The sequence below is a fragment of the Neophocaena asiaeorientalis genome, unplaced genomic scaffold, assembly GCF_003031525.2.
Source record: "Neophocaena asiaeorientalis asiaeorientalis breed wild unplaced genomic scaffold, Neophocaena_asiaeorientalis_V1.1 scaffold75, whole genome shotgun sequence".
NCBI lineage: Eukaryota > Metazoa > Chordata > Mammalia > Artiodactyla > Phocoenidae > Neophocaena > Neophocaena asiaeorientalis.
In genome coordinates, this window is record NW_020172719.1 from 176,367 (window position 1) to 192,695 (window position 16,329).

Consider the following 16,329-nt stretch of genomic DNA (forward strand, 5'->3'; position numbering starts at 1 on the left):
TTCAGAAATATGAGACCTCAAAAAAAAGTCGCCTCCCGTGTGTTTTTCCCTAGAGTTCTACACCAGAACAAAAAGGAAACATGGGATCCAGGAAGCAAAGGATTGAGGTACAGGAGAGAGGTGGAAGGAAGACCCAGGACAACAGATCCTGAGCAGAACCTGTTCGTTGAGAAAATGGATCAGAGGATGCCGGTGGCCTCATGAGATTCCCTGAGAAACCGCAATGCCTGAGACATGCAAATGCCCACTCTGAGGGAGAGTTTGAGAATGAACTAGTGGCAAGGTATGGAGAAAAGGAACAACGACAAAAGTGAGTAATTACTAATTAAAAAAAAAAAAAGAATGATTAACTCCAGAAAAACAAACAGCTATTCAGGGTCAGAAGTAAAACTGTAGGGCCTTCCCTGCTGGTCCAGTGGTAAAGAATCTGCCTTCCAATGCAGGGGACGCGAGTTTGATCCCCCAAACGAAGCCCGCACCCCAACACGAGAGCCCGTGAGCCACAAGCTACAGAGCCCACGTACTCTGGAGCCCACGCGCCACAACTAGACAGAAGCCTGTGTGCTGCAACGAAGACCCGATGCACCCCCCCCAAAAAAGTAAAACTGCAGTATACTGTCCGGCTCAATTGTAAGCGCACTTCCAAAATTACTGCGATGTAAACACAGACAACTAATTTCACCTAAAATTACGAATAACCACACTGTGAGGGTGGGTTGCGGGAGAGGAGGAGTGTAGGTTTTGAGAAAGGGAGTGTGATGGCAAAGGGCTAAATTCTTATCTTCTGCAGCAGTCAGTGGGTAATCAACACAATTTAACAAATCGCAGTATAAGCATGTTAAACATACAGCAGTAAAGACCAGGAGACATGCTTTAAAAAGTTAAAAATCATTGCCTCTGAGAAGTGGGAACCAGGTGTAGGTTGAAGACTGCAGTTCTTCATTAAAAGCTTTGTAGTACGATCTGACTTCTAAAACTGTGTACAAATATTACTTTGATGAAACTAAAAATTAAGTTAAATATCTTTAAACTGCAGTATTTTCCCATGATTTCACCTAACAGAGGGAGTAAATATATTCCTTGTCTGTTTCCCAGTCCTCTTAAAAGGACTTATCATGCAATAACCTGGAAAAGTAGAGAGAATTTTAATGTAGTTTTAAGTAAAATAAAGGAGTATCAGAAAATATTTCTGATACTTGACCAACAGATGACTGTCCTTGTGACTCAAGCATTTAAAAAATAAATTCTATCAATTCATTTCTTTTCCTTCACTGGTATGATGAGTTTTAATTAGCAAAGGAAGAAAAAGACTCTGGACCCCATTAGCAGAAGTATAGTTTAATAGTAGCTAATTATTTTTAGGCACTTATCATATGACAGGCACTGTACCTTAGACCCATTACACATGTAATTTATAATTTGTTAATGTAAGTATAATTTAGAAATGTACATATAGTAATATAACTTACATATATAAATAGCCCTATGGGTTGTAAACAATTATAATTACTACCCAATAGACTGAAAACATTAGATAGAAAGAGGTAAGTGATTTGCCCAATACAACTAATAGGTATTGGAACTGGGGTTTGAATTCTGTTATGGTTTCTCTGAACAGAGAACCTCTTATTTTGGACAACAGGAATTAAGAAAAGGATAAAATTCCTTAGTGTGGAATTTTAGTGGATTCCTTAGTGTGTCATTTGTTTCTTTAATATAAGAAAATATGTTTTCATTGTGTTGTCTACTTAAGACTATATTACAAACCAAAACCAGTGCTTCTCTCCTGGTGATACTCCCATCGATAGCCTTGGCAGAGGTTGAAAGCATTCTAATACGTATCTTTATATGCACATTTCTTTATAAAGAGCCAGAAGGTCTCATAGCAAATTTCCAAATTCAGACCAACAAAGGACATATGATCAGCTTTGGAGAAGTCCATGCTAGTTTATGCTTTCTAAAAATTCATTTTCTCTTGCATGGGCCACATCTTGTATAGATAGCTTGCTTAATCCAGTCCTGAGGTATCAGGGGACAGGAAAGATGATAGGATCATGCCCTCACCCAGAATGATCGTTTCTTCCGCTACCTTAGCTGGAGATTCAAGTCCTCTTTCTCATCATGGTCAAACTAGTTCAAGGTTGGTTCTTCTGCTAAAACCACCTTCACATGTTTCTAAAAGGAGACTTACTAAAAACTAGTCAGGACTAACGCTAAATCTGTTGAACAGTTAGTTACTCTGGTTTAGCTGAAACTCTAGCCTTGCCTAGCACACACCAGCAGCCAGCGAAGACTGGTACTTAGGTCAGAAAAAAGGAACTGGAATGTTTCCTCCTGGCCAGCTCCTTCTGCACAATTTGGTTTTGGTTTTGCAGTGGCAGGGGAAGGAAAATGGGAGAGAGGAGACCGAATGGAAAGGAAAAAAATGCAAGGAATGCTCCACAAGTTTGTAGCTACTTAGAAGAGAGGGAACCACCAAAGATCTCCCAAAGGACTGTTTCTCCTTGCTTTGTCCACCCGTCAACCACTGTAAGGGACCTCCTGCAACCAGGAAGAGATAGAGTGGGTAGGTGTTTTTAAAGAAAACTTTACTACTGAAGCATCTCTAATAGCCTGAAATCATGCTAGAGGGGAAAGCTGGCCTTACTCAGAGTTGTTTAGTCTGGCAAAGTGAGTGATACACTACGCTTCTGTTTACTCTTTTGTTTTCAATTTACTGTGCCAAGCACTCTTAATGAGAAGACAATGGTCTTAAGCTATACAAACTCTGAGAACAAAAGTGTCAAAACAGATGTAGCCAGATCACTTGTGGTTATGGGATGAAGTGCAGATTTCCACTAGCAATACTGTATATTATCTTAAAACATATTGCCATGTGATATTAAAATATCCTTAGTAAGCACTTTTCATTCTAAGTCCTCCTCCTGAGCCATTATAGCATTACCAAAAATATTCTACAAGTAAACATTTGATACAATACAACACTCATCCATGAGTTCAAAAAACCTCTTCATTAGGAAGGGTGAGAAACTTCATTAATCTGATAAAGAACAGCTATTTAAAAAAGACGAAACAACTAAAGTAGCCATCATACTTGACAATGAAATACCTAAGCTTTCCTTCTGAGGTCAGGAATGAGATAAGGATACTAGCTATCATCAACACTGGAGATCCTATCCAATCCAACAACAACAAGACACAGAATTCGAAAAGTAGAAATAAAACTAACATTACTCACAGATGCCATGATTGTATAAAAAAAATAATAAAACCATTACAGTTAAAAGGAGAATTTAGCAAAGTTCCTGGATATAAGGTTGATGTTAAAAACTCAACTATATTTCTATAAGCCAGCAACAAACAGAAAATGACATTTTGAAATGATGTTTACAATCGCATCAAAACCATCAAATACCTAGGGAAAAAAATCTAGCAAAATATGAGTACAATCTCTACGCCGAAAACTCAAAAGTATATTGAAAAAGTATCTAAATAAATGAAGGGATGTGTCATGTTCATGGACTGGAAGGCTCAGTATTATAAAGCTGTCAATCCTCCACATTTATCTATAGATTCAGAATAAATTCCAATCAAAATCCTAGCGTTTCTGCCTGGAAACTGACATGCTGAGCCTAAAATTTATGTGGAAATTTAAACGGCCAAGACTAGCCGAGGCAATCTTGAAGAGAAGAAAAATGCTGGAGGACTTATCCTACCAGATACCAGAACCAATGATAAAGCTACAGTCATTAAGACCAGATGTTGGTTGGTGCAAAGAGAGAAAAATAGACCAATGCAAGCCCAGAATCAATGCCACGTGTAAACGGTCACCTAGTTTATGAAAAAGTGTCACTGTAGTAGGGCAAGGATAATATTTTCAACAAGCAGAGTAGGTAAACTGGGTATCCACACAGAGGAAGAAAAGGTTCAACCCCACCTTATACCACACACAAAAATCAATTTCACGTGAACTGCAGATCTCAGGGTGAAATATTAAACAAAAGAGCGTTAAAAAGAAAAACTAGGGGCTTCCCTGGTGGTGCAGTGGTTGAGAGTCCGCCTGCTGATGCAGGGGACACGGGTTCATGCCCTGGTCCGGGAAGATCCCACATGCCGCGGAGCGGCTGGGCCCGTGAGCCATGGCCGCTGAGCCTGCGCATCCGGAGCCTGTGCTCCGCAGTGGGAGAGGCCACAACAGTGAGAGGCCCGCGTACTGAAAAAAAAAAAAAGAAAAACTAGGACAACGCCTTATCAACCTTGGAGTAGGCAAAGATTCATTCAACAGGATATAAAAAGCACTGCCCATAAAAGAAAAATGTGATACACTGGACTCTATTAGGATTAAAAACTGTTCATTAAGTGAATAGAAAAGCAACAGAGTGGGAGAAGGTATCTGCAATACACATATTTGATGAAGATCGCTTTAAAACTCATATCCAAAGTACCTGATATAAAAATAGGCAAAAGACTTGATCAGGTACTTTGCAAAAGAAGATAGCCAAATGGACAACAAATATTTTAAAAGGTGCTTAACTTTACAGTCATCAGAGAAAGGGAAATAAAAATTAGAAACAAAAATTACAAGATGATACCACCACTTACCCACCAGAGTGATAAAATGAAAAAGACAGAAAATGCCAAGAACCAGGAAAGATGTGGAGTGAATGAAACACTCAGACACTGCTGGTGGAGGTATACACTGGTACGGCCGCATTCAGAACCGTTTGGTAGTGACTCAAGGCTGAACACGTCCTACAGCCCAAGTATGTATCTAACAAAATGTGTATACTTGTTCACTGAAAGACCAATACGAGAGCACTCACAGTTGTACTGTTTGCAATACGGAAAGCCACCTGAACGCCCATCATCAGTAGGGTAGGAAGATATATTGTGATATATTTGCACAGTGAAATACCTACCATCTAGTAATGAGAATGAAGGGCAGTTACACTCAATAACACGATTAATCTAACAAACAAGTACTGAGCAAAAGAATCCAGATACAAAAGAGTAAACCACGTATGATTCTACTTACATAAAGTTCAAAAACAGGCAAAACTAATCTTTGGGTTAGAAATTAGAATAGTCAGAGAGCTTCTGGAATGCTGGTATTGTTCTGTTCTTTATCTGGGTGCAAATTACACAAGTATGTTCATTTGTGAAATGATTTACACATTTTCTCTAATAAAAAGGGTAAATAAGAGAGATGTTTCATACGGGTCCGGGAAGTCGGGGTTGATAGAAGGAAACGTTAAGACCAACTACATAGCCAGCAAAACCTCTTCCATTTGTATTACAAAGGATTGGTGTAGAATTTCCAGGGCACTCATTTGACAATTTTCCTAGTCAGAAGTTATAAAGCAGTATTGAAATGAATCTTAGTAAACTACCTATTTTTTAAACTGGCTTCCGTGTACAATAAAGGCTAGATACATATTTAACCAAGGTTCTCGAATCAGTGTAAACAAGGCAGGTAAAAATTCACAGGGTGCACACTTCATCCTAAGGAATGAGTATTAGAAGTTATGTTTTTGCTTTAGATATGCTTGGCCTATTCTGTCTTACGAGTACCCTGTATTTTTTTTTTAAACAATGCAGGAAATCTTTTTCCAAAAACTAATGCCTACATTAGGAGTCCCGTGTTTGGGAAGTTAATGTGCTTGGAACAGTTGAGTTGTCTTTTGAGACATTCCATTTAAGTGAAATAAACCAACAGGTTAAATCCAAACTACCAATTTTATGATAACTATTTAACTCTTCTCTGTATCAACAATCTATTTTATAAACCTTGTTTCTTACAAGAGTCATTATATTTTACTATGGTGTTTCTCTTCCCAAAACTTTTCCTTGTTTTACTTTTCTTAGGCATTTTTCTTTCTCAACATCTTAACCTCAGTACATGCTCAGTCAGTAATACAAAACCAAAACCACCTCAAATCAAGATAACCAATGACCTAAAACTATGTACAAGGTATTTTTCAGGCCCCACAAGAAATACATTATAATGTAGTTCTTGAGCTCGAAAAGTTACCAAGATGAAAGATGTTTGATAACAGAAGAAAGTACAGAGAAAATAAGTGCTCTAAAAACATCGAGGAGACAGAGACTCACACATTCTGAAATAATCGGGGATATCGACTCGGTAGAGACGGGTTTTGAATTATGAGGGCCCAGTGGAGTGATTGGGATTTGGATTATTACTGATAAAGATATTCCAAGGAAAAGATACTTGTCTCCATCATCCAGCATGGCTCTTCTATGACCCGAGTTTATTTAAGCAATAATAACAAAATGAATATAACACCAAAGAGGATTAGATTTCATATAGGACAGACACTTGCAAAATTGGATTGGTTTCTCCTAGTCAGTCGTTTGTACCTTGTAATTGGCTAGAGGTGTGTTGTATCAACGGCAAAGAGATTTCTTCGTAAATGGGAAATATTTCTATGTGAACCTGACCATAATTAAGTCAAACTCACACCTTTGGATCTTTTTAGCATCATACTTTAATCAACTAAGCAAACTTGCCCAGTCTACATAATAGGTTTTTAATTTTTTTTTTTGGCAGTGCGGCATGTGGGATCTTAGTTCCCCGATCAGGGACTGAACCTGGGCCCTCAGCAGGGAGAACACAGAGTCCTAACCACTGGAACGCCAGGCAATTACCAATAGGTTTTTAATTTTTAAAACTAAACTAAAGGCAGGGTTTTAGGTAAAGTGTAAGACTATAGTAAAATAATATCCAATTATCTTACATTAAAAATATTTAATTGCTAATGCAAAGCAAAAAAAAAAAAAGAATAATGGATATTTTACATTCTCCAAAAAAGTAAGGGGAGCCATCGTGTTCATATGTCTGGAACATGTGAAGGATATCAGAACTTCTGTTCTAAGTTTTGTCACTGGCTCTTTGCCAAAACAAGAAATTGAACCTTGGTTTCTTTCTTCTAGAACTATGATTAATAATAAGTATCTTTTAGATAATATCTAAATATTCTGAAAAAAATTCTAAGGAAAAGATTGGAAGAGAGTAAGAAGTAACTCTGACCTAATTAACTATGGAAATAGAAAACTTTTGATACTATGGATAATGAAAATCTGTATTATCCCAAAATGTAACTTCCGTTTTAGAGGTGAGAAGACACAACTAACATTTGTTGAATACTGATTACATACCAGACACTGCTCTAAGTGCTTTATATATTGGATATTAGTTACTTAACCAAGTAAGGTACTCTTCTGCTAGCAAATAAGCCTCTTGAGGTTCAAACGAATACTGAAGTATCAAAAGGTAGGCAGACTTGAAAAGAAGCCAGGCATTTGGATAATTCACAAACTTATAACATTCAAATTAATATTCAACTAATGATATTCAAACCAATGGAGGGCCACGGTGCAAATAACTCTAAATAACAGGTAATTCAAACTATATTTGTACCTGGTTTTTAGCATATACTGAATACTGTTGCTTATATTAACATCAGTTTTAGAATATTATTTAGTGTACACTAAACTTTTGTTTTTATACACTAAACAGATTCCAGTGCCTGAACTCAGGAGAAGTACAGCAAGGGATCAGCATGGTCTTAATAAGTCAGCAAGAACTTATTAGTTACCTATTACGTGTTAGATACTGGTGGAATATAGGAGAGAATAAAACTTGGATCTTATCCTCAGTGACTATATAATTTGGCTTAGATAATATATAAAACAGAGAACAGTATCAGGCGGTCTCCAATTAAGGCCTAAATACTGTGATACAGACCAAAAATGATAGAGGATTTTATTCTTTCATTTAACAAGTATTACTGAGCCCCTCTATTCACCGAGCATGTTCTAGGCAGCTGGGATGTAGCAGTGGGTGAGCAAACTAGACAAAGATCTCTGTCCTCATGGCGTTAATGTGCTAGTGAGATAAAACGGACAATAAACGATAAATATGGGCTTCCCTGGTGGTACGGTGGTTAAGAATCCGCCTGCCAGCGCAGGGGGCACAGGTTTGAGCCCTGGTCCGAGAGGATTGCCGCGGAGCAACTAAGCCCGTGCACCACAACTACTGAGCCTGCACTCTAGAGCCCGGGAGCCACAAGTACTGAGCCCACGTGCCACAACTACTGAAGCCCCTGCGCCTACAGCCTGTGCTCCGCAACAGGAGAAGCCAGCGCAGTAAGTCTGAGCACCGCAACGGAAGAGTAGCCCCCGCTCGCCGCAGCTAGAGAAAGCCCGCGTGCAGCAACGAAGACCCAACACAGCCAAAAATAAATAAGTAAATAAATTTTAAAAAAATAAATAAAATAAACAATAAAAACGATGAACAAATAAATTATATGGCAGGCTAGAAGTTGAGGACTGCTTAGAAATAAGCAAATGTAGAGCAGGGGGGAGCGGAAGGGCAGTGGGGAGGACAGATAATTCAACAGGGGGTCAAGGCAGTTCTCACTCGAAGGTGAGAGCTGGGCAGTGATTAGAAGCAGCTGAGAGTCAGCCAAGATATCAGAGGAAGAGGGTTCCCAGAAGACGCAAGAACTCGAGCGAAAGCACTAAGGCAGGAGCAAGTGTGAAACATGGGAGGAACGGCAAGGAGGTCAGTGTGTCTGGAGAGCGGGGAGGGGGGGACGCTGACGGCGTGGGGTGTAGGGCTTATGTGTCAGGAGAAGCGGAGTCACTGCAGGGTTGTGAGCAGAGGGACAGACCTGACTTCCATTTTAACGTGATCCCTCTGGATGCTGGGTTGAGACTAGGTTGTTGGGGGCAGAGGCAGGAAAACCTGTCAAGAGACTGGGATAGCCCTCCAGGCAAGGGACAGTGGGTAGCCTGTATCAGATGCTGGCAGTGGAGTGGGGAGAAGACACATATTCCTGCAGGGGAGAGGGAGAGCGATTAACGGTAAGGTATTCAGAGGGCAGACATTACTTGAACCTGACCTTGAAGGACAGAGAGAATTGGAACAGGAGGAAGAATTAGGAGAGGCGTTCCAGGACATGTTAGTTTTGGAGGCAAGAGTGAGTGTGGCTTGTTCTTGGGACAATGATGTTAGTCTAATAAGATCATGGCAGGCCAGTCTCTGGGGTGTGGAGGGAAATAAGGTACATGAGGTGGAACCAGAATACAAAGAGCTCTGAATGCCAGTGTTCACACTGGTGCCTTGTATATATTGCAGGTGCTCAACACGTATTAGAAAACGGGTAAGAAAGACAGGCTTTTAGGACCACTTATCTGGCAGATTGGATTGGCTGGCTGAGAGTTTCTCATTTAGCTCAGCTAGAAGGCCATACAGAAATCCTGGCATGAGGTAATGAGGCATAATTTACATGTAGGTGATTGACAGTTGGCTGTTTTAAATCTTCCTAATGCAAACCATTTGCCACTTGTGGGAACCTCAATCTTGTGTTGGCAATCCCTTTTACTCAAAAAAAAAAAATTACGTGGGTCTCAAAAACTGTGTTCTCAAGCAGCCACGTGATCTTAATTCCCAGGTTATAAAAGTTGAATAGCAGTTGCTATCAAATACATGTGCAATGTCTGTGTCTCTAAATTAGTTACAGGTGCAAAATTGTCTACCAAAAACGTGAATCTCGTAGAGCTTTATAGAAACTAACTCCCACTCAGACGAGTCTGATTCGTTTTCTACCACATATCTTCACAAATACTCAACAGTGGTAGGTGGACACGAGGCATCTTCTGGACAACTTTCTAATGGAAGCTAAAATAATAGGCACTTTGTGTCGGTTCTGTTGATTGAATATAACTAAGAAATCTACTGTGGTCAGATTTCCTCTGACACAAAGAATACATACCTTACTAAGAGCTTTGATGATTTCAGAATTTCCTCCAGCTCATCTCATTCAAGGTGTAAGTGAGAATGCTGACAAGGGTCATAATCTATGACGACCTCTATCAGAGGTATAAAAACTGTTCTTCACTTAACGACCCCTGTTTTACACTGCAATTGACAGTTTATATGGATAATTGCAGTCGGGTAGCAATTCATCATACGGAGAACATTATGATCTAAGGCAACTTTCATTGTCAGAAGAAAACATAATCATCGCTCTCATTTAGGCACAAAGAAGGACTTAACTTTTGGATATTCAATCTTTTCATGGATAAATGTTAATAAAAGTGGGAGGTAATTCCCCCGTTTAAAAACATCAGACATGATGCTTTCTCTACGTCTGATCATTTCCTTACCAAAACATTCACGGGAGCTCATGCAGAGGCCTCTTCTCACTCAAAACTGCCACTTGCTTTGATTCCTAAGGAATCCTGCTGATTTCCCCACCATGTTCCTTAAAATGCTTCACATTTAGGATATTATATGTCTTCCATTCTATCCACGAGTGATTAATACTACAAGGCCAGGCCAATAAACTCTATACAGGCTGTCCGGTGTGCTTTCGCAACTACTGTGTCATTTAATCCTCACAATAGCCCTGTGTTTTCTGTTAATATATGTGCAAACAGAGGGTAGAGAGGATAAGTGACTTGCTTAAATTCACACAGAAAGTATGTGGCCAAGACAAGTTCAGGAGTTACGTTCCCTGATACTACATGGGTCCCCTCAAACTTCTGGAAAGGTAAAGACTTGGGTCAATTATCTAAACGCTTCCAAGTACATAGCTGCCTGGAGTCACACAGCCACAGTTTGTCTCCCTCAATAGAAATGGCGGCCAATCAATCACTCACTCCTCTCTCAGGAGAGACTCTCATTTCAAAGAATCCTCTATTGCAGCATTTGTCATGTCTCTAAGGCGCACTTCCATTGCTCAACCAGCTCCAAAGGACAAGCGTGTCATCATCTTTCAATGCTCTGGTGCAACAATTTAAAATTAGAGAATTCACACAGGACTGAGTCTGGCACTGAAAGTGGGAGGCATATTCAGCTTAAGTTTACGGAGCTTCCCTTCAATCGCGCCAATTTCTCTAGTGGAAATGGTTGCAGAGCCAGCATGGGGTTACTTGGGGTTCCTTGAAAAGCTCATGATGAAAACAGAAAGGGAAATAAGATAAAGAGAGTCACAGTGATAATGAAGCCCAGGAAAACGTATAGAAGTCCCCTTTGGGTACAGTGGCTACACACAGTGGAGTTTTTAGCTTCACGAATGGGACCAATATGGCTGGACATCTGGATCATTCACACTCAACGAGCCACTCGGTCTTCAGTAGCAGCACTCAGCTCCTTGCAACATCCCTATTCCCCTCTGCCTGTGATACAGATGAATTCCTGTATTGAGGCCAAGTACCTAATCTCTGCAGTGTTTCACCTCTGCTGGCCTCAATTAGCTAACGACGACCAGATTCCCAATTTGTTTTCAAGTTTGTTTTCGCAATGGTGGAGTATTTAGTGGTCACCTACAAAATACAGACGCTTACAATCACAGGTCTTTGGCCTTAAGGAACTCATATTTTTAACAGAAAAACATTTACGAATAAGGAGTAATCAGAGACCATATAACGCAATGGTTAAATGATTGGCACAATATATAATTTCTTAACTGCCAATAATTCTATTCTGTACCATGTTAATGAAGAAGAAAAGTACTGGGTTATTCTTTTGAAGGGGATTTGAGAGTCAAACAAATTAAACCCAGGGAAAATTCAAGGCATAAAAATAAAGAGATTAGCACAGGATGAAAACTAACTTGAAACCCGTAACTATCCCTTACCGTAAACAGTACTTGCCCCAGTTAACCTAAAACATTTGTTGCACTGCATTCTGGACATATCCTTTTCAAACAGACAAAACTATCAAATTTTGACTCAAGAATTATTTTACAGTATAGCTAGGACATTCTGCCCTGATGCAGCATAAACGAAAAACCGGAGAAAGATAGCAATACTTCTTAATGGCTTATAGAAAAACAGACTTTTATATAATATAATGAAACTAAACTCCTATTTAAGAGACTCAGATGATAGAAACATACATTGAGTCCAGTCATCATAAGAAAACGAAATGGTATTTCATGAAATATTTTCTCTTAATTTTTAAAAAGCTTGATGTTTTAAAATTTTGTGATCAGTATGTTCAAAGTTGAGGCTTCCAGAAAAACTGAAAATCAAAATGTAAAGCCATCCATTTCAACAATTAAGCAACTTAATGCTTCAGCACCTGTATTGTAAAACGTGAATCAGACTAGTTAACACAACCTGTTTTTATGTGGCATCTGGGAGAAGAAAATGCCCAGAAATACATACAAAACAGTACAAAACAGAATCAGCTGTGCTAATACGCTCCAGTAGAAGGAGGTACGGAAATAAGAACTTACCTTGCAACGGCCAAGAAAGGAATACTGAAAATGAAGTATCGGAACCTTTCATAACCGAACAAGATTAATAATCATTTACTTAGCATACAATAGGCATTAGGGGCCTCATTTTCTTTATGTGTAAAATGCAACACTTAGACCTTCTCAAGGTCCCCACACGATTCTACAAAGCCTTAGGCACTATGCTTCACACCCTAAGAAATATAAAGAAGAATACAACTTGGTCCTACACTCAGGAACCTTACAATTCTCTGGGACAGATAAAATGTACATGCAAGTATCTAGATTTCAAAGTAGAGCAGAAACGTGCAAAGAGTACTTTAAGATGAATAAATGCTGTGAAAGGGATAAACACTGCTATGAGAGACAGGTAACACAGAAGGCTACAAGCAGGAAAGTGACTCTTCAGGTATTCTAAAAAGACCTTAGGTATTTGGGGGAAACATATATAAACTCAGGAAATAAAAATAAATAGGTGGATGGACCTAGAGACTGTCATAGAGAGTGAAGTAAGTCAGCAAGAGAAAAACAAATATCGCATATTAGCGCATATATGTGGAATCTAGAAAAATCGTACAGATGAACCTGTTTGCAAGGCAGAAATAGAGACACAGACACAGAGAACAAACGTATGGACACCAAGGTGGGAAAGGGGAGGGTGGGATGAATTGGGAGATTGGGATTGACATACATACACTATTACGTATAAAATAACTAATGAGAACCTGTTGTATAGCATAGGGGACTCTACTCAGTGCTCTGTGGTGACCTAAATGGGAAGGAAATCCACAAAAGAGGGGATATATGTATCCATATAGCTGGTTCACTGTACAGCAGAAACTAACACAACATTGTAAAACAACTATACCCCAATTTAAAAAAACGAATAGGATTTTTAAAAATATAAATATACCTTTAATGCTTAAAATTCAGAACATAGGAGTCATGCACAGAGATAAAATAAGGATTAATTTAGGCTTTCTAAGAAGTTCTAAATATGCTCATAAGTGAACACAGTAGTAGCAAACCAAGCATCAAAATACTGAACTATACACGTCACTGTATTAGCACAAACGTAACTTGGAAAACAAACTACAAGAACAGTTTCACCCTTCCATGATGCCCGAAGTATCCCAACAGCCGTATCTGGAATTCACTTTACCTTGTGAAGTGCTTGCAGACAGTGTGTCAGCGAAGGAATCACTCTCTGGGTCAATAAGAGAATCTCCCAGAGTTTCACCCATCACAGCATGGAATAGGAGTTTGCTGTGATTCACACTGATATTTGTCTATTTCTTGCAAAAGTCCAATCCGTTAAAAGAAAAAGATTTGTGGTAGTAGAACTTGTGAACGCACCAATGAGTCAAGACATCAGTTTCCAAATATTTGGGAGAGGTGGGAATAAACTCACAAAGGACCAGGCCTGAATTGGCTGGCACCCTCCTGTTGGAGACCAGCTGTGACAGAATGTTGTGTCATAATCTTGTTCACTGCTTTGGCAAGACTTGGTACATCACAAGGAAAACATTGCCACACCGTCTCGCCAGTGACCCTCATGTTCCGTGTCTTGGGAGGGGCGCAAGCGAGCAGCAGTACAGTATTTAGAACTCTTGGAGCGAAGAGATTTTTCAATATTCAATTGCTTCTTAAATGGAAAGCTTTACATCTCTGGGTTATGAAATAAACTTACTTGGACAAAGCGTTTTTCTGTCTGCCAATCCCTGGTTGAATCTATAATCACATTATCTGATATCTGAAGAAAACATCTGAATTCAAGAATGTGATCATATTTTAAAATTTGCTATCAGCTACTAAAATGTTCTAAGGTATTTATTCTACTATTTTGTAAAGTATGTAAAAAATGATGCTGAAAGCTATCCAAATTCCGTAAAATTAAAGAGTTAAGAGACTGGAGGCAGGTGCAGCTATGGCTTAGATTTTGTATATCAGGGTCTGCTTTTTGAAAACTTAATTATTAAGTTTATCCATCAATAGCAAATACATCAGCTGATGTCTGAACATCGGTTAATGCTGTAACAATAAATTCCTTACCATAATGAAAAAAGTGGAGTTCTCCCTGAGAGGAATAATGCATTACCAGAAAAAAAAAAAAAAAAGCGGACTTACACTGATAGGTTGGCGAGGAATTGTGGTCAGTTTTGTAATCAGGAAAAAGCTGGCTTCTTGCTCAAGGCCTTTGCCCTTTTTGGCAAAGAGAAACACTAGCTGTGCCAAACCTCAATGTGGGAGCAGGCCTCCTCCTGTCACATAAGTGGCCTCACAGAACTGCAGTGACTTATGGATTGAAAAAGATGCCCCACATAGGGCAGTATATCAGATGGCAACAAATCTCTGAACACACTCATCCCAATATTCCCCAAGTGGAAGAAATACATATCTGATTCATCTACATTGAGTAACTAGTCATCCTGCAAGGGAACTTCCTTGTCAGTCATGGGGCAACAGCTCAGTGGGAAGGACACTTAACTGGGTCTCCACAGTGCAGAATAAAGTGTAGAGTTGGGCAATTACATAGTGTATAAACCTTTAAAAACCAAAAAACCTTTATTAAGGTAATTCAAGTTAAAGCAAGGTTCTTTTTTTTTTAACATCTTTATTGGAGTATAATTGCTTTACACTGGTGTGTTAGTTGCTGCTGTATAACAAAGTGAATCAGCTGTATATATATATAGGTATATCCCCATATCCCCTCCCTCTTGCGTCTCCCTCCCACCCTCCCTATCCCACCCTTCTAGGTGGTCTCAAAGCACCAAGCTGATCTCCCTGTGCTATGCAGCTGCTTCCCACCAGTAAAGCAAGTTTCTTGACAGTCCAAATGACTGGGGGAATTATAGTTGCGTAGAACTAGTTTTTTCTATATTCACTTTGAATTCTCCATAAAGGAGTTTCTCTTTTCCTCTCAATGGGAAATTTCGCACAATGACATATTTAAAGGTGTGTTAATCCAAGATTCTTGGTTGAATTTATGATAGATAAAAATAAATGATTAAAGTCAAGAACACTTTCCTTCTTGTTAATAAAACAGAACAAAATTTTAAGCCCCATTCTGCCTACAGATACTCCTACTCAATGTCCCAAGATGTGTTTGAGTCTGAAAGGCAAATTTCAGCTTTATTCCTATTAAGCGGCAGTATCTCAACCAATTCCCTATCATCACCTCATTCTTGCCTTCCGATTCCAAAGTCTAATTTTATTTATTTATTTTTTGCGGTACGTGGGCCTGCCACCGCTGTGGCCTCTCCTGCTGCGGAGCACAGGCTCCGGAAGCACAAGCTCAGCGGCCATGGCTCACGGGCCCAGCCGCTCCGCGGCATGTGGGATCTTCCCAGACCGGGGCACGAACCCGTGTCCCCTGCATCGGCAGGCGGACTCTCAACCACTGCGCCACCAGGGAAGCCCCTCTCTAATTTTAAAAAAATGAACAAGTTTATTAAAATGTTCTTAAGATTATGATAGATTATAAGAATGATAAAGTTTGCAGAATGATAGCCATTTTTGAGTGAGAGAAGCCCTTTGTGGTCTAAGGCTCTATTAATACGATGAGAAAATGAGGCCCCTAAATGACAAGTGAATTCTCCAGGTTGAACAGCTAGGGAGGGGCGCAGCCAGAACTTGAATCTAACTCTCAGGCCAGTTTACTATTGGCCTTCACCAACTCCCACTCTTACAAGTGTCTAAATCACCGCTTTTAATAAATCAGGTGCAACAGGGATAGAGTATAGGGTGACTTCAGGGGAAAATATGTTAACTCTTTCAAGGAACATCAATGAGTAATGCGTTATTCACTTTTCAGTATCTATGGCTATGGAGGGGGTGTGGGGAGTTTCTCAATGCCCTTCTTTCTCTCATTCCCACATTTCCTCAATGACCATGTAGCTCATTCATGCCACATAATTCTACCTGAGGATCGTCTTAGTTTTGTTTCTGAGGCTGACAGTATCACCTAGTTCTCGAGTTCTGTAGTATTCATTATTTCCAGCCATCATCAAAGGGACTAATTTCTGGATTCTTCACCTACTGTTACTTCTATTCTTTTTTT

General features: G+C 39.5%; 1 protein-coding gene across 5 annotated transcripts in view; it reads right to left on the reverse strand.

Annotated features, from left to right (window-relative positions):
* The window catches only part of PPARG (peroxisome proliferator activated receptor gamma), a 126,453-nt gene that overhangs the window by 54,081 nt on the left and 56,043 nt on the right, over positions 1 to 16,329 (reverse strand). Inside the window, exon 1 of one of the 5 annotated variants that reach the window (XM_024740202.1) lies at positions 13,432 to 13,691. The exons of the other annotated variants lie outside the window; for them this stretch is intronic. Within the exon in view, the coding sequence (XP_024595970.1) occupies positions 13,432 to 13,513 (82 nt within the window). The 5' untranslated portion in view covers positions 13,514 to 13,691. Of the gene's footprint in view, positions 1 to 13,431; positions 13,692 to 16,329 lie in introns of those variants that run through there. 5 annotated transcript variants of the gene reach the window in all.